Source organism: Mauremys reevesii, linkage group 20 (assembly GCF_016161935.1).
Source record: "Mauremys reevesii isolate NIE-2019 linkage group 20, ASM1616193v1, whole genome shotgun sequence".
Lineage (NCBI taxonomy): Eukaryota > Metazoa > Chordata > Testudines > Geoemydidae > Mauremys > Mauremys reevesii.
The window spans coordinates 20699167-20717784 of NC_052642.1; the positions used below are offsets into that span (position 1 = coordinate 20699167).

Genomic DNA, 18618 nt, shown 5'->3' on the forward strand with positions numbered 1-18618 from the left:
GGGGTCTCTAACAATGGGAAAGCAGATCACCTTTTACTTCCAAATCTCCCATCAAAAACCCTTTATGAAATGAGAGGCCCGAAAAGGTTCAAGGAGCCATTTCCAAGCTAACATGATTAATATTTCAGAGCTGCTGCCAAGCTTCTCAGATCAGAGGATACTCAGCTGAGAACGTAGCTACAGAAATGTAATGAGGTGGGCTGGGAGGAAGCTAGATTTCCACTATCAAAAAGTCTGAATTTACAGCACGCTAAACCTGCCAAGGGATGACTGATTTATTTCATTTAGAACTTTGGTCCATTCAGTAGAAGCCAATACTTCCAAAAGAGTTAAACTGGAGATAAGGCAGGAACACACTGGATTGCTCCTTTCTGTACATCTCCAGTAAAAGCACCAGTGTCATTGTCCCAAGAGTCCTTCACTCCCTGCAGAAAGCCAAAGAGTTCAGTGTCTTCGTTTATTGCCTTCTCTTTACTGAAGTCCAGTAAATCAAATGCTAAACCTGCTTTGACAGCCTGGCGGAAGAGTCTCATGTTCACATTGCACCTTTCACCCTGAAGGATCCCAAAGCGCTTCTACAAGCTGCATTGGGGGACCATTCACCTCCCACAAGATGTGGCAACTGTTTGACAGAGCACAGCAATGTTACGCACTAACTTAGAACAGATGGTAAAGAACATCAAACCCAGCTGACAATGCAAGTTAAAGAACCTGCTCTTACGAAAAGCGTCACGGGAACGTTAATCACCACAAGTCACCCGGTTCTAGGTTTTACCCCTCATTTGAAAGACACCCAAGTGCTATATGGGGGGATGGATTCAGGACCGACTCAGAGCACATCTCCTGAATCACTATCCCCCCCTTCATCAAGTGCTTTGCTGTTCTTTGAACGTTTCCCATCCAAGTGCTGATGCAGCCCAGCACGGAGAGCTGATGGGAGACAGCACCTGGATACTGTTCAACTTCAACCAAAGAGGAAGAGGTTTGTGAGACTGTGGGTGCAGTAAGCAATTCCAGTGTGTGTCACAAACGCTCCTGTCACTCCATGTAAGATGGGAGGGAAATTATTTTCAGAAGTGACTAGTGATTTTAGATGCCCATTGTGAGATCCCTTAAAGGAGCCCACGCTCTTACCCCCTCCTGAAAGCCTGGCCCCTTTAAGGCATCTCAAGAGGGGCACCCAAAATCACTCGTCTCTTTTGAAAATCTTTACCAGTGTCTGTAAGTAACAGCTTGTTTGCCTGTCTCATTTACTTCGTCTAATGCCCACATGCATCCAGGATACAAGTAACTTATCAGGACCCTTGTTCCATAGGGGACTTTCCACACAGGCCCAGCTTTCTGAGCTTAATCAGTAATCACACAATAGCCACACTGATGTTGGTCCAGAGGAGAAATCAATGAGAGAGGAAAAAAAACAACAGGCACAATCTGAGTTATTTGATAATGATGGAAAAATCATTTCCCAACAATGGGAAATTCCAGGCTTCTCACCCCAGCATGGTCTGCGAAAAACGTAAGGTGCTTGAATCACACTCAGTTAAACTTCAAGGCAGGTGATTTAACATGTGCTCTATAAACGTTTGTTTCCCTGGGATGTCGACTAAATTCATGAACATCGACTGCATGTAACTCTGGTTATTAGAAGTCCTGATCAGTTTCCAGCAGTTCCCTCTGCTGCACAGCATAGCACCGCACCCTGTGTGTCACTGCTGGTGTGGCGCACCTTTCCAAATACTTTAAACCCAGGGCTGGAGGATGCACTCCTCTGTCACTCCCAGTTGCTGGTAGCAGCTGGGATTCCGGCAGCTAGTTCACTTTTCCCCTTAGCGGTTGGATCTAGTTCCTCCAGCAGCCAACAGCTTCACTTCTGTTTGCTGCCTAATATGGCCCCTTTTTAACCAACATGAAGAAAGCACAGTGGTCTAGTGGCATCTCAGCACGGAGCCAGTAACACACTCCTCTGTGTTATACTGACTCACTGGGTGGCCGTGAACAGGTCACAAGATTTTTGTACCTCTGCTTCCCCATCTGTAAAATTGACATAACATTCACCTACCTCAAACAGGTGCTTGGGAAGCTCAGTTAACAATTGTAAAGCGCTTTGTAGGTGCTAAGCATTACCAGCAGGCAGGAAACTGTGAGCTCTGTTGGCAATAAAGCTGAAAATAAGCAAAGGGTTTGGTGAGATTAACAGAAATGTTTGCTGTATTTTCCATTTCACTATTTCCTGCCCTGAATTATAATTGCTGCTCCTTTTATTAACTGTGTCCTCCTGGGGGCTCCAGAAGAAAAGATCCCCAAGAAAGTGGCCCTTTTAACAACGTCACGGGGTTCACAACCTTCTGCCAAGAGCCTACGAGGTGACCCAGTGCAAGCGCATCTCAACACAAGACAAGACGGAGTCAGAACATTGAACCAGTCCATGTCCTCTCGTGCTGTAATTGAACTCGGTGACAGATTCATCAGTTTCATCGTAGATCACTTTGCAGGGTTAGAAAATGGGTTTCATGGTGGTTTAGTCAGAACAAAATCAACACAAACAGGAACGCAATTTCTTATTTGCAGCCTGATGAGCTAACCAACCAACCAACCAACAGAACACTATAACGTTCATCTGTTACTACCTGAATTTGGGTGAGCCCGTCTTGGAAAATATATAATATCCATACCGGGAAGATTGCTACTGACGTTCCACAGTACATGCTTTCATGAATACAAGCCAAATGGCTACCATAACATAACTATTGCACACACCACTACATACAAAGAACATTATTAAGGTTGCAAAGTCAAGAACTCAAAAGTTAGGAAATGCCAGAACAAAGGTTGTCTGTGAGAAAAATAGTAAGTGATCATGGAATTAAAGATTGTATCATATTGCACACACACAAGGGTGCTGAATTAAGGTTGCACAGAAAAAAAATTAGCCCTGGCATTTCCTAACTTTTGAGTTCTTGACTCTGCAACCTTAATGCTATTTTAATGTAGTTTTTTGGTGTGTAACTTCCTAGATTTTTAAAAAAGCAAACTGAAAAAAACAGAAAATCCATTATGTAGCATTATATCACCACCACATGGGTCTTCAGTAAGGTTGGAACCTTTAGATCCACCTGACAGAGCTAATGGAGTAACTACTAGCAGTGGTAGGTTGTCATCCTTTATTGGGAACAGCACTAGAGAGACACAGGACACTTTGCTGGGTTTCATAGACATTCACTGACAGCAGAGCGATGGTGAGACAGACACCTGGCATGGAAAATTTCAGCCCAAACAGTTAGGATTTGGCAAAGGTATAAGGAATAGAAAACAAGGTCTTATAATGGGAAGTGTCAGACAACCTTAATGATAGCCAATAGGTGGTGCTACCAGCCCCACCTATACCAACTCACACACAGAGGAATGTGTTTTGTTCAAACAGCTTGTGACATAGCTGGAAATAAATCATTTCAGTTCATTTAAGTATAGCATGTTAAAGAGCCAACCTGTCTTAAATTGCCTGTTAACGCGAACACCTCTGTTACCACTCCCAACCTGCAGTCAGGAGAAACTCACTATGACTCACATGATAACACAGAGAGTCACATTCATCACTGCAAATTTGGTGAAAGAGGTGGATTAACATGCACATTTCTGCCTGATCACTTGATGGAGGAAGGGCAAGGGGAAACATATTGGAAAGAGAAATGAACCACTGACTCTCAGAGCAAAAGAAGTGGACTAAAATAAAATAATATCTATTATATTCTAAAAGTCACTGACTTTTCATTATTAATAAAGGAAACAGGAGGTTCCCAGAGAAGCCTTTTCTGGAAGGTAAGCAGTAGAGACATTACAAATCATCATCTCGTTATTGACTAACACAAGATTAACTTTCCTGGACTGCCTCCCACCTGGGCTGGGCAGGGAAGAATCCCATTGGCTCTGCTGCTACTAATACAAATACTGTCTGCAAAAGGTCACTTTGCTGGAGCCATAGAAATCTGCAAGGTGGAAAGATAACAAGAGGGAAACCCTGTCTGCTAAGAGAGGGGAAGAAATGAGATACAGAAAGGTTTGTAAAAGTTTACAAGGCCAGCATGTGTCGTATTATACCATGAGCACCATGCAAGAGGATTTTAAAACACATCAGGTAACACTCGGTGGTGAATACAAAGATAGAGATATAATTCTTCCACAAGCAAATGCCCTCAGGACAAAGGCTGCATTCTGTGCAGTGCAGGTGTGTGTATGGGCACGTGTACACACAGCTTTCAGATTCCCTCCTTCCAAAGGCAAATCGGATCCAGTTTGGTCTATATAAATTGCTTCAAAACACAGGCTAGAAGAGGGTCGTTAGTAATGATTTAATTAGCTTTAGTGTCACACTCCAATATACATCAAGAAATTACTTCCTGGACAGAAAACATAACAAGATATTTCATACAGAAACACAATTCCTTTATCCTCAGAAAATGTACAACTCAGCCAGCTGACACTTACACTTTCAGACGCGTCCACTCTGATAAATACACAAGAACAAGAGAAGAAAATTTCAAATCAAGGGAGACAAATGCAAACATGTCCTTTACAGGGTACAATTCAATGCGCCTGGGTTTCTAACATTCTTCTGATTTTATTTATTTATTGTTTTTGTTAATCTTTCCTTTTATCTCTAGAATTCTGAATGGCAGAGAACAACAATGTAGGAGTCTTCCGGGTAAAGAAACATGGAAATAGTTCAGATTTCATCCCCACACAGTACATTACAGCACTGACCACGCTATTGCTAATTTTCATTGTGAGGAAAAAAATAAAGTGAAGTTACTAGTCCAGCACGCAGATAATGAATCTATGCAAACAACCTGCATTCCCATAGGGCTTGGCTACTGCATTTGGTAATAACTAGTAATAACCCACATTGGGTTTAATTATTTGTTCTTCAGGAAAGGCAGCCTACACACCCTCTTTTCTTAGGCTGTCTTTTGTAAACTGATCGGTATGAAGTGCAAACACCACTCCCTGAGAACGCAGGTTGTAAAACTAGCAGAAGTGACAGAAACAATAATCGGCACCTGGGGAAGTGGTGTGATCCAACAGGCTTTCTGATAAGGTTTCAGAAGTTCACATAACTGGAGCTTGTTGTCACCCCTTTTAGCCAAGTTTACAAAAATTCCTCCCACTACCACCGTTTCAGGTGCATGCTTAGCGATACAGGACTCCCTGGTGTACATGCCCGGCTGCCTCCACCAGCTGCCTCCACTAGGACTCCCAGCATTTTAACACCAGCACACCATTCGAACCAGTTTCAATTGTAGGAGTTTTTTGTAAAGATTTCCTGGTGTAGACAAGGTTAATGAAGGTGTTACAATATCTCAACTCTCATGTAAGTGTCAGTTCTTAACAATTTTGGTCAGATACAAATGATTTTATCTGCTGATTTACCAATTCTACTGTAATCAGTCTATCGGTTCATAAACTATTAGGACACAGGCTGATTTATCAGTCTTGGAAAAATCACTATTATCATTACCAGCCCAGGCATAGAATCTACTATCTCACTCACACGGAGCTGATAAGGGAAAACACTGGAGCCTACGTTTTCAAAAATGACTAGCGATTGGGTGCCTGACTCGAGTCACCTTAACGGGGGCCTGATTTTTCAAGGGCATGAAACATCCAACTTCTGAAAATCAGGCCCACCGAAGGTGCCTCAAGCCAGAAATCCAAAAATCACCAATGACTTTGGAAAATGCAGGCTTAATATATTATTTGCCAATACAAAAAAACAAAACAAAACAAAACTTCTTATTCCAACAGAACTGTTCAAAGCTGGCCTATAATCATACGAGAATGATACTTGGGGATGTTAAAGGGAAGTGAAGGAAAGTTATGGGACCTTTTCCAAAACATTCATCTCTGATTCCACTTTTAAAAACCTATGACAGGAACAGGGTCACCCCAACCACTGAATGCTGGGAATGAGCCAGATCCAGAGAAGGTAGGAACTTCAGCAGCTTGCCTTACCACATGCTGGAAATTAGCAAATTATGTCAAAGGAAACAAGGCAGGGATGGAGCATGAATATTAGATTTGTTCAAGACCTAGACATCAATAAAGGTCTTTCGAGGAGGGACAGGAGCGTTAATGCTCAGGAACATGAATAGTTATCTTCATTTAGCGCCCAACAAATAAGCTATCAGTAAAGGAAATGCAGTAATGCAGAATATTGCACGTATTGCAACCATCATCAGTTATTTGAACAGAGTTTGGTTCAGGTTTTTTTTATTACATCCAGCTTCTAACAGATCTCTATCCTACTTGTAACAGGATTTAAACAAATCCCCCACCATTGCATGGGCTACCACCAGTCTCCTCAGCTATGAGCACAGAAGCCACAGTGTGTGCGTGTGTGTGTGTGTGTGCGCGTGTCGTGTCCATCTTCCGCGCCCCCCGGGAAGGAGCAGGTGGAGTGATAGAGGACAAAACAGTGCAAAAAAGATGAACATGAAGCAAAGTCAGGCCAGATTTTCAGTCTCAACAAGGACATTTCTCATTTGGTGTCACTGAAACGCTGCAGGGTTTTTAATTTTAGACACAGGTTTGTGTGTGTGGAGTTTGGTTAAATAAATCTGTACTTGATCTGGAGTGTTCTCTCCCTGACATGAACTATATATCCCTGAACAGTGGCTGCAAACACTAACCAACCTGTATTGACAGTGGCCCCCAAATCAATACTAGAATTAGAAGCAAGCCTGATGTGCCGTGGAGTGCGATTCTCCTGAGATGACTGCTAGTCAGCTGCAGTGACTCCTCACCTGACACAAACACTGCATGCACGTGCCTCCTGCAGAATGGGTAGGAAAGCCTGGATTACAATACGGAAGCTGCACGTGAACTCTCCCGCCATCAAAATCCCTGTGGTCTTGTATCATCAGCTGGTCTGAAACACACCTTTAGAACCACATGGAGAGGTTGCCAGGGGGTTTGGGAAGAAATCCAGTGGTGATAATGAGGTGATTGTGTCACTCAGTTAAGGCTTCTCAGGCAAGCATGTGCCAAGATGAGCACTTTTCACACAAACACTTTACAATTTAGATCCAGCAACACAAATCCTGCTATTACTGATATCAAGGAGCATCTTGCTGCTGACTCCAATGGGAATCGGATTGCAATTCTGGTTACTTTAAAACAAGCTGCGTTGTGAGATTTGGGGCCCAATTCTCCCCTCAGATATTCCAGTGCAAATCTGGAGCCACTCAGTCCAAGTTGTGACAGCGTAAGTGAGAGGAGAACCAGGTCCTTTAAATTTAAAGCCAGTGAGAGAGTTCCATCCTGTGAAGAAATCCTGGCAGCAGCAGGCCTATAATTAAAACTAACATTTCCAGCGGCTCTGCCTTCAGGGCAGCAATGGTGCCAAAGTGGCACACCCACATTCTGGGCTCCAGCTGGCATGAAACAGGAGGCCACAAGCATGGTGGGATAGCACCATTTGATGCTTGGCTTCCAAGGGCTTATTCCATGAACAGCCCTTTGTGGAGGAGGGGAAGAGGTATAGTGTGGGTTAGAGAGGGCGGGGTAGTCCAGTGCACGTGAGAAAATAATGAGAAGCTGGAGACTGCTTCAGCAGATGTAGAATTTGGCCTTAAAGCAGAAAAAGCAACAGAGACCGCTGGCTTGTTAGCAGTAAGGTGTGATTTGACCACTGAATGCAGTGATTTCACTCCCTCCTTGCTTCCCACAGAGGGTTCTCCTTGCTGTTTTACTGACAGCTTCAGCACACGCTTCTGCCCTCACAGCACAGGGGAGATGTTGCAGTGTCCTGGGCATTTATAAGAAGCTTGGTAGAGTCCCGGGGGCCAGAAGCCAGCGATTTAAGGGAATCTTATTTTTAAAGAAACAAGCAGCTCTATGATGGGGAAGGGATGTCGTCTTGTCACTTTCAAGGCAGAGTCCAACACGCCACACTGGGAGACCCCAAATGGGAACTGCAGCTAGACGCTGAGCGACTAGCATCATATGAGCAGCTGGCGAACCTTGGATGTAATTCAGTTAAACCATTTTCAACTCACTGCATCTCCTCGAAGCCGTGGGCCTGGAGAAGCCCCAGTGAGACAGGTTTCACTCGGCTAATCTATCCCCAGGGCACAGAGCCCTGGGAAGCATTCACCCCTTGCCAAAATCATGCTGCTTCTCCATTCAGAGCAATACGGTTAATGCGTCTCAGGGCGTGGCATTGATTCGGCAGCTATTTTTCAGTGACGTAGTGTAGGATAATGGGGAGCCTGCACAAGACCTGGCCAAAGTTGCTGGGGGGCGGCAGATGTTGCTTCTGTTCATCTACAGTCTCTTTTTGATGAGTTTCTCCAGTTTTCGGATTCGTGAGGACTCCTGCTCAGGCGTGGGCGCCGTCAGGGACATGGAGCTGGTGTTTTCTACCCCCGAGGGAGGGGCGGGCAGCCTCTGGCGGAACAGTTCCAACATGCTGCTTTGCTCACTTCTCTTTAGGCCCTGTGAAGAAACAAAGGGAAGTGGAATCACAATACACAGTGAGAGCATTACTGAACCTGGACACTGGGTGCTGGAAAAGAGCTACTGGAGACCCAGGTTCAAACCTCAGTCTTCTCTTCCTCCCCTGCCAGGGCAGGATACAGCCACCCCACTGTTCTGGACAAAGGAAAGCTAAGCCTGAAGCCAGGGATTGAACTCCCAAGTGAGTGCGTAAAGGGAAAGCAGGGTAATGCCATCAGTCAGCAGCAGCTCTCCATGCTTTCAGAGCAGGGAGGTTGCATTTGTTCTGTAAATTGCCTTTTCATACTTCAGAAGCCCTACACGTTTCTACTGAAACAGTTGCCAAGGCATTCAGCTTTCTCCAGAGGGGGACTTTATAGGACCGTAAATTCTGCTGGGTTGGTTCTAACCTTCATGTCTAGTATCTTCTGGAAAGTGTCTGTGCTGCAATCAGCAAGGAGTTTGATGTAATTGTCAACAAACACAACCGGGGGCTCATGAGGGGCCATAACCACCTGCAGAGAGAGAGAGAGAGAGAGAGATGAATCAGACACAAGCTATGAACATATTAACCCACCAACCACTTATACGAAAACCAATATCAATGGTGGAGGGAGAAGTTCTTCCTGACTTATAAGCTGAGCTTCTAAAAGCCAAACTGAAATTCATTAGGTTGAACTGTCTCCTACACAGCCTGGCATCCGCAAAGGATGAAGAACTGTTACAGTTTAAACTAGATCCAGGTGGAGGGATTCTGGAGAGGAAGGGAATGATGCACATTTTACAAGAGCCAAAGTCCTGCTCCAGCTTTACCTGGGAAAAGGCAAATTCTGCTTTTTAAACTGCAGGATAAAGCTTTGTGCTTTAAAAGATCAAAGCTCTGGAGGGCTCAGGACAACACTCTCCTGCTCAGTCCCTGTGCTTTGTCCTGCCAACAGACTTCCAAGGCCTTTCACCCAGAGCCCAAAGCAGGGCTGTCTTACAATGGAACTGTCTGGGCAACATGCCACAGACACGGTGTGGGTAGCTTGTGGTATCCATGTAGAACAAACAGCGTCCAGTCTCGTCTCGGTGCAAACCAGCAGAACCTACGATGGCTAAAGAACGGAAAAGAGGCCATCCACGCTTCCTGTTACTGAAAGGTGTGGGCAGGTTAGCAGAGCAAAGCAGCAACGAATCCCAGAGCAGGGAGGGGCGAGGGGTGCGACACAGAAGCTGAACAGATCCGAAAGGCTGCAGGGACTGCGTACTGTGTTGAAGCTGCTGCAGGACTCTGCCTCCCAGCTTGCGGGCTGGCAGGCACTGGGGGCGGGGTTTGAAATTTCATTTTATTAAACTGGGAAGCATGAGTCTCTTCAATACCACTGGAAGGAACTTGCCCAGGGAGAAGAACCATGAACGTGGTGCTGGTGAAAAGCCCCAGCTAGCAGCCCTGGAGCCAGAAATCCTCTGCTCAGGACAGGCAGCATGTGCACAGTGGGAGCCCAGACTTCCCCCTTGCTGCCCCATCAATGAGCCTGAATTGCTTATTACCCAAGCTCCCTTTCCACTATACAGAGCAGACACGGCATCCAGTCGGGTAGCAGGAGAGGGCTGCATTTCTACCGTCAGGCATCTCCCCAGGAAAGCACAGTTTAGGGTCACTGCGTAGCAGCAAGGGCCTGCTTTTCACTCCATTTCACAGCTAGGCTGCCTGAGGAAGCTACTTGAGACAATGATTAGGATACACAGGATCTAAGCCACATGGGGACAGTGGTACCCCCATGGATTGGGATCAGTGAGCAGAAGTGTGGGGAAACTCCACACTGGCTTTGGGGGGGATTTCAGCTAACTTGAGTTCACCTCCTGAGCTGCACTGTCCCAAGCCACCAAATCTCCAATGAAACCATAGTGCTCTGAGCGGGGAAAGAAGGTTTCACTCAAAAGCCGGGTCAGGTTCATGCCCCTGGTCAGAGTTCCTGGTCTGGACTGGAGCCTGAAGTAGGCTAGTTTCTCATGGGTTTGGAAGGTTTGCCCAATTCTATTCGTTGACCAGGCTACTGTTGCTTTACATGCCATGAAGTTAGCCAGGGATATCTGCACTGGTGGGTTGTTTTAAGGCCGGGGTAGGCAACCTATGGCACCCGAGCTGATTTTCAGTCGCACTCACACTGCCAGGTCCTGGCCACCAGTCCGGGGGGCTCTGCATTTTAATGTAATTTTAAATGAAGCTTCTTAAACATTTTAAAAACCTTATTTACTTTACATACAACAATAGTTTAGTTATATATTATAGCCTTAGAGAAAGAGACCTTCTAAAAACATTAAAATGCATGACTGGCACGCAAAACCTTAAATTAGAGTGAATAGATGAAGACTTGGCACACCACCTCTGAAAGGTTGCCGAACCCTGTTTTAAGGCATCTGACTTTAACCTCATGTCTCAGTTTCGGTTAATGATTAAACTCTGCTGCTGACCCCACCCAGGACTCCGCTGCTGCCTTGGGCCGGGGGCCAGCAGCCGGGATCCTGGGCGCTGGGCTGGCAGCAGCGATCCCGGGCGTGGGCGGCAGCACCCCCTGCAGCACCCCAAGTTCTCCACCTTAATGGTTAACCGTTTAACCAACAGAATTTTAATAGGTTACACGGTTGCTATTTTTAAACCATATCTACATCCCTAGTTGATCTAGCCCTTAGTATTTATTATTTTAGTATTATCCGCCTCGTGGCATCTGAGTACCCAGAGCCACTCCACACCAGACCATGTTATTACATTACCAACATTAATGGCCCCTCGATCTCTGACAAGGCTCTCTGGACTTATCTGGACCAACACTTCTCCATACAGGCTGAATCTGGTGTGGTACAGAGCCCACTGACTTCCAGCAGGGGCTGGGAGAGACTGGGCCCTTGCCCAGGAGGAAGTGAGGAGTGATTAAAATGGAGACTGAAAGCTGGAAAGAGGATAAGCTGCTTTCACTTCAAAAATAGGTAAGTAGGTCTGCAATGAGCTCTATAAAGAAAGTCTTTTACTGGAGCTAGTCAGCAAAACATCTTACTGGGGGAAGAAAAAACCTTCCCTGTCCTTCCAACCACTTCCATACGTTTCCTTTGACCCATCTCCCCATACACTGGATTCTGTCATTGAGACATTTCTCTTTCCCAGCACACCAGCTCAACTAAATACCATAGTCATGTAGACACAAACTGTTTCACAACACATCAACAAACCGATAAAAAATAGTTCCATCAATAATAAAAATTTACAGATGGGAACCGGGAGAAAACATGCTGCTTGAGAACGTGAAGTTTCATTTAAGGATGTTTACTTTGTATATTTTGACGTGTGATGTTGACAATTTAACGGTTATAAAGCTTTAACTTTGTGAATCTCAACACTGACTGTCATTAAATAATTATTGCCTGACAACCCCTCATATTTCTGCACAACTGTGAACATTTCAATTGATAAAAATAAAAAAAAATGCTTAAAACTATATTATCCATCAAAACAATACAAAATAAATCCATCACTAAAGCAGCCAGAGTCTGCACCCCACTATCCGAGAGTCCTAGAAGGAGAGGAGCACAAACTCCTTCCAACACATCAACACCACTTACAAGTTAAGTGCCAGAGCACAGATGCCAGGTTCTTGGACGTGAGGGGACTGATTCATAAAAAAGGAACAGGAATCAATGCCAATTGGATTGTTTTGGGTGTATAAGCCAACCAATTATTCTGGTCACTAGTTTATTACCGGGACTGCGGGTTCCCAGCAGGACTCTGGAGAGTGTGGTGGTATGAAATATGGTAAAGGAAATATTGACTAGAGGGAGAATAACTAAAGGGTCCGTTTGGCACTAAATGACCCGCTCAGTGTAAGCAGACGTGTTTTAAACACTAGCACCGACAGTCTGTGCTCTCTGAAAAAGCAGACACGCGACTAATGCAAGGTCTCTGCATTATATTAACAGTTGCACTATCATACATTGCCTAAAGGATCTAACGGATCTGCTGCAACGTCAATACAAGTGTCTCACCACTTGCACTGGCTTCATAGCATGACTCAGAGCCATAACAAGTAATTTTTGCGCCTGAGGCAAGGGCCGGCTCCAGGCTCTTTGGCAGCAATTCGACGGCAGGTCCTTCCGTCCAACAGGGACTCAGGGACCCACTGCCGAATTGCTGCCGAAGAAGCAGCAGCGGTAGAGCTGCCGCCGAAGTGCCACTGACTGCAGTAGGGCTTCGCCCCTCCGCTTTGCATACCCGAGGCAAGTGCCTCACTCGCCTTGCCCTTGTTACGGCACTGGCATGACTGATGAAGCTAGTATGATACGGGAGGATAAAAACCTTTTGTTTTGTCTATTGAGAGCATAAGCCCTTTGGGGGAGGGACTTTCTTTTACTATGGTACTGTGGTCGCACAAACTCCTACCATGGCCTTAGCCTGGGAGTGTGGCAAGCATGTGTCGAACAAACCAACTCTCTGAGCCAACAGGCAGCACCAAAGTGCACAGGGTTAAGGACAGCCTTAAAACTGAATCCGCTCACTTTCCTCTCCCCTAGTTTAAATTAGACCCTCATTATTGTGTTAGCGTAGCCTGGACATTATAATTGATCCCAGCTCCCACTGATTCTCTCTCACAAAACTATCTGCACTATTTCGTTAACAAGCAGAAGACAGCGCCATCCACAGGAGATATGGGAGGTCACGACCTTCAGCACTGCTGTGCCCACCCTTGGTATTAGCTCAGCCTCAAATCTGATATATTACTCCAAGGACCCAACAAGCTCTGGTGTTTTCACATCAATTGTTAGTTCATATTATGACAAAAATTGTTCTTGGGTCATTTAACACTCACAGGCTTCAAAAAGCGAAAGAGGATCCCAGTCAACAAGGTAATGGAGCCGTGTCTGGACTGGCTCTTCGGCCAGACAGCGAACAGCTGCCACCACCCCACTTGGCTCCCACCAACCAGCTGTGCAGGAAAGTCTCGAAGTACCGTTAGCTGCAGCATTTGCTCTGAAGCTTATGGGGAGGGATTTTTGAAGGTGCCTTAGGGAATTAGGAGCCCAAACCCTATTGAAAGTCAATGGGATTTGAGTGCCCAACTTCCTGGTGCCCTGGAAATGCCAGCCACGCTGTACCAATGTGCACATACGCACGTGTGCCCTCGGTAACGCTGGGTTCCAAAGAAAGGGCCCCGTGGCCGTCACACTCCCAGTTTCCAGGTCAAGCCGACTCAGTCCTCAGAATAAAGAATCTCAAGAGTTACCTTCAGGATCATTTCCGCCCGCGTCATGCCTTTCACCACTATCTTTGTGTAGCTGGCAGGAGCCTTTCTCACCACCTGGGACCCAATGGAAGGCAGATCCAAGAGAACCATCTTCAGGGAGTGAGTATCCAACAGCAGCTGTAATAGTTAATCACACTCTGCTGTTATACTGTTCCCAGCTACTAAGTGCCATGAGCAGCTAGGATGCCACAAAGTCTAAAAGTTAAACTCTTCACAATCCCAGAACATCTCGGCATTTACGTCACTGTTGGCACAGAAGGAATGAATCACTGTGATGGAGCCTCAAAGGACCAGACCCTCGGTTGGTGTATATCAGGAGATCTCCCCTGACCTCAATGGAGTTATGGTGATTTACGCCAGCTCAGGATCTGGCTCATAGCGTGTCACCCATTTGTAAGCTGTAATGTTAACTAGTTACTACGACCAACTCAATAACACCTGATCCCTTTGCCTCCCAGCCTGCAATGCTCCCCATTGGTCTGCATTCACGCAAACACGAATAAAACGACAGAACAGTACATATACCGACAGCTCCCCACCTAACGCACTGCGCTTACTGACTCAGTGTAACGCAGTACGGTGGATGTGAACTTTCCCAAAACTGGCCTCATCCAACACTTCACGCAGCATAATGGGAAGTGGCTGCTGCTCATCAGTAGCTAAACTGGAAAAGGTGCCCTCAGCCAGAGCTTAATCATCATAAATCCTTCAGGTATGAATTAAAAAGCAGGGTGGAGACCAGCCGCGGAGCAGAGACCTGAGTCATTTGGGCTGTATTTTTGCTTAATCAGAATTGGAGCACAATTTGATTTGTTAACCTGGGACAGGAAACACTCTGGGTATCCAGATACACGGCTCATCCTGCAAAGGAGTTAGACTCAGGCAGAAGTGTGCTCCCTACAACCTTACCAGCACTGCAAAAATCCCGACAATAGTTAAGGACATTCGTGTTACGGCCCTAAGCACACAGAGTTTAGTTAACATATGAAGGCTACCGGACATTAGTTAATATACTTGGGATACGGATCTCAAAAGAAGCGGCCATGGCAAGTTCAAATGCCAGATTAAAGAAGGGACACTCTACAATGGCTGTCTCAAGGCGTGTGAGAGATGAACTGATGGTCTTGGTTCAGTGCAGTGGGAACAGGATTCCATATAATAAAAAAAAACAAAAAAACCACATTCACAAACATTGTACCGGTGCCTGGATTTGAATGTGACCACTGTTAAATGGCTGAGAAACTCCCTTCAGAGATCAGCAGTGGCAGTAAAAAGCAACGTTATTATGGTAACGTTTGCACCAGGGCCAGATTTACGAAGGTCTTTAGACAACTGATGATGCAAATAGGGGCTTAGCGGGATTTTCAGAAGTGCCTAGAGCAGGTTAGGCACCTGACTGCCATTGAAAATCAATAGGAGTTAGTCACCTACCATATACAGGTGCTTTAGGAAATCTCACTAAGTGCCTATCGACATCTCTAAGCGCCTAAATATCTTTGTCAATCCAGCCCCAAGAGAACAAGCATCACTCAGAATGAAATGGATTCAGGGTAGATCAAAGACTAACAGACCTGCACTGTTCAGTTTGCATTAGACAACACAGTGATCAGAGAGCTGAAATGGACATGTTATTCCATTACCCTAATACCACCACCACAAACGCACTGCTGGTAACGGGTTAATCACTTTAACCACATGGTTATTCAGAAAAGCTCCAGTAACAACCTTGAGTCTCTAATAATGTTTATTATACAAGGCAACTAGGAATTGTACTTCAGCCATTTGCTTTCTATTAGGGAAAGCAGCAGCAGTTCAGTCTTTACACAAACACAGCAACATCTTTTTATTTTATTTCTTTTAAAAGATCTGGTTTCATTTCACAAAAGCATGTTGCTCAGAGACCCTGATTCTGATTCCTTGGCAGCCGGTAGCTTTTAAGACATCAATCAGAAGTTCACTGTTCTCCCATCTGAAAGCCTGTCCCACCCAAGCCACATCTTCAAACAAAGAGCAGGGCTGTCCCAGTCACCAGACAGGTGTATTAAGATAGAACAGCTGGGGCGACAGACCCAGCAGCTGCACGTAAATGCAAAGGTAATGCAAACTCTCCTGATCTGTCCAGTCATTTGCATTCCCTGATACATGGGTACGTATCAAAGTTCACTGTTTCAGTATATGTCAAAGACACTGACAAAACTGCTTGCTTTCTTAAGGGCGCTATTTGCTGTCTGTTACTTTTGGGGCTCTCTAGGGAAGATACAGAGAAGAAAGGAGACCAAGAACTGGGAGCCAGGAGCTCAGAGTTCTAGTCCTGAGCCTGCCATTGGCCCCACTGTGTGACCTTAGACAAACCACTTCAGTGCCTCGGTTTCCCCATCTCTGAAATTGAGAACACTTATCTACTTCACGATGCTGCGGTGTGCCTGAAATGGTTTGTAAAGCACGTGGAGATCCTGAGATGAAAGGCATTTTATGTGTGCCACACCAGCTTTCATCCAGGAACACTCCAAAGGGTTTGCCAAGCTCCCCTCAGCAGCCATTCTGTATCAACACCACCACACCAGAGTGTTTTTAAATAGAGGAATATCTCATCCATCTGGAAAAACAAGAGGAACTGCAGGAGGCAGAAAATAATTGCCCACAATGGAAGTTAGCCAGGACACATGGCTTAACATCAACTCCTGACAAAACTGCCATGAGATCTCTGATTGTCATCAGTACTCGGGACCTTACTTCTATATTTCTCCCAAAACAGCAGCTGGGATGACTTTGGAGATTTCCTATCAGAATCCTGAGCAGGGCTGCCACTTACTTAAGCTTGAGATCTGACACACGCAGAGGCCATGGGATGTACAACACTGAGCATTTTCATTATACAACCTGTACAGAAGTGGGTCAGGAATTCATGCAAACAGATTTGCTTTGGGCTGTACCTTGGCACAAATTCTCAGCTTTTAAAAACTTTTTTTTTTTTTAAATCAGTTTGGCTGCTTTTAATTACACAATAGTAAAAAAACCAGCCAGCGACTTACTGGTTTTAGAAGCATGTGGATTAAGAGTAAGGTCAAGATTTTTAAAACCCACTAGTAAGTTTGAGTGCCTTAGATTTTGGATGTCCAAATTGAGACATTTTAACTGGGCCTAATTTTCAGCGAGCGGGAGTCCAGTGTTTTCTGAAAAGTAGGACCCTTTAAAGGGGGGTCTCAAGCAGCGCACCCAAAATTGAGGCGCGCAAAGTCACATCCTGACAAATATTATTTCTCTTCCAATTTCTTTCTCCACCCAGAACTCTTGATTTTCCTCTCTTACCCACCGGACTCTTCCTCTCAGTCTCACTCCCCCATTACATTCCTCTGAGGTCCCCACAGCATCAAAAGGACTCCTCAATCTTCTTTTCTCCAAACCCTTCCCAACCAGACCGTCTTGCGATGGTCCATCTTGAGCCACCAAGCCAGCGTCAGGCCTCCATCTGCCTGTTTAAAAGCTTCATAAAAAGCCAAGACCCATCAGATGAACACAACCAGCTTGTGCGTGCAGCTGGAATTTCCATTGCAGGCTCAGGTATGTAGGATAGAGAAATACTGCAAGAAAACTGGAGAGACTGCTGCAAGCACCTGTAGAAAACTACAAATGGCACCGCTGGGAGCTACACCTCTTAGCCCCAGGCCCTAGAAAGGATGTCGTTTTTTGTTTAAACTACATTCACAATAAGCCGTTCACAGCTCCAAAGCCAGTCATGGTCTAATGCAGCAACCCACACTTTTGTACAGCATTTTGTTCTCCAAACTGCTGTAAAAGGAAATACAAACAAGGATCTACACGATCCACGTTCTAACACCCTGTTTGAACAAAACACTAGCTGGGAAACAAACTAACAAAGCCAAGGAAAGGCAGAAACTTCTCTCACACTTCCATCATTTTTCTTAATCTTACTATGATTATTACAGCACGTCATCAGCAACTGATCTCAGCACCTAGGCACAACAGGGTTCATTTTGGCTGTAACGAAGGAGTCCAAGGCTTCTGCTGGACTGGGTTACCATCTTTACATTATTTAAAAGCCACTTGGAGGGTGTTGCCTGGACATTTCATTGCGAAACATTCCCCCTCAGCTCCCACTACTAAATACAGACACCTACACACAGGTCAGGGGCTGGGCACCTGAGAAGCTTCAAAAGCCAGAGCTGCTCTAGCAGAGTGTAACCATGGTCAAAAGTGCTGAGAGCAATTCCCCAGTGAGCACATACAGGTGGTGGGAAGTACTATAAAAACGGCCTCCTCTTCCTTTAACGTTAGCCAGTCTCTCAGGAACTGTTCTGAACACCATCAACACGCCTGCATCTCTCTAGTTAAGATTAAATGAAACTTCTTGTTCAAGAAAACAGGTTCTACCGACTCGAACGAAAATAACTTTACAAAGTGACACAATATTTTCCCTGTTCTGAATCTAGCCAGGTTATCATGATTCGATTTCTCTCTCAAAAGGAGACTAACTTAAAAACCTGATACACTCTGCATTTAAGTCATAAAAGAAACCAAGAGCAGCTCTCTAGCAGATGTTTACATCATTACAAATCTTCTAGCACTAAGAAAAGCAACAACCAAATGACAATACAACATTCCTAACCAATCATCTTCATGGTTTGTTTGCCATGGACATGTCTGGGGACTAGGAACACAAAAGAATAAGAATGCTCTGGATACTGACTGATTACTGGGCACTTCGAGGCAGGGGCAATCATTCAGAACTGAGCTGTTGGCTTTGAGTTGAAGGCAATTTCAGGCCCTGATCAGAATTCTCCCCATTAAGGAGGCAATGTTTGCAGCTGAGCTTCCATCTCCAGGTTGACAA

At 45.2% G+C, this 18618-nt stretch overlaps 1 protein-coding gene across 2 annotated transcripts in view; it reads right to left on the reverse strand.

Moving 5' to 3' along the window:
* Window positions 1-208: 208 nt before the first annotated feature.
* The window catches only part of VPS53 (VPS53 subunit of GARP complex), a 97538-nt gene continuing 79128 nt past the window's right edge, over window positions 209-18618 (reverse strand). The window contains exons 20-24 of one of the 2 annotated variants that reach the window (XR_005590097.1): window positions 13746-13883; window positions 8901-9005; window positions 6798-8490; window positions 2060-2162; window positions 209-425 (exon numbers count right to left, since the gene is read on the reverse strand). Coding sequence is in view for 1 of the 2 variants with exons in the window: in XM_039507769.1 (XP_039363703.1) it covers window positions 8320-8490; window positions 8901-9005; window positions 13746-13883 (414 nt within the window). In the remaining variant the exon portion in view is untranslated. Of the gene's footprint in view, window positions 426-2059; window positions 2163-4322; window positions 8491-8900; window positions 9006-13745; window positions 13884-18618 lie in introns of those variants that run through there. The other variant, XM_039507769.1, reaches the window with a different exon arrangement.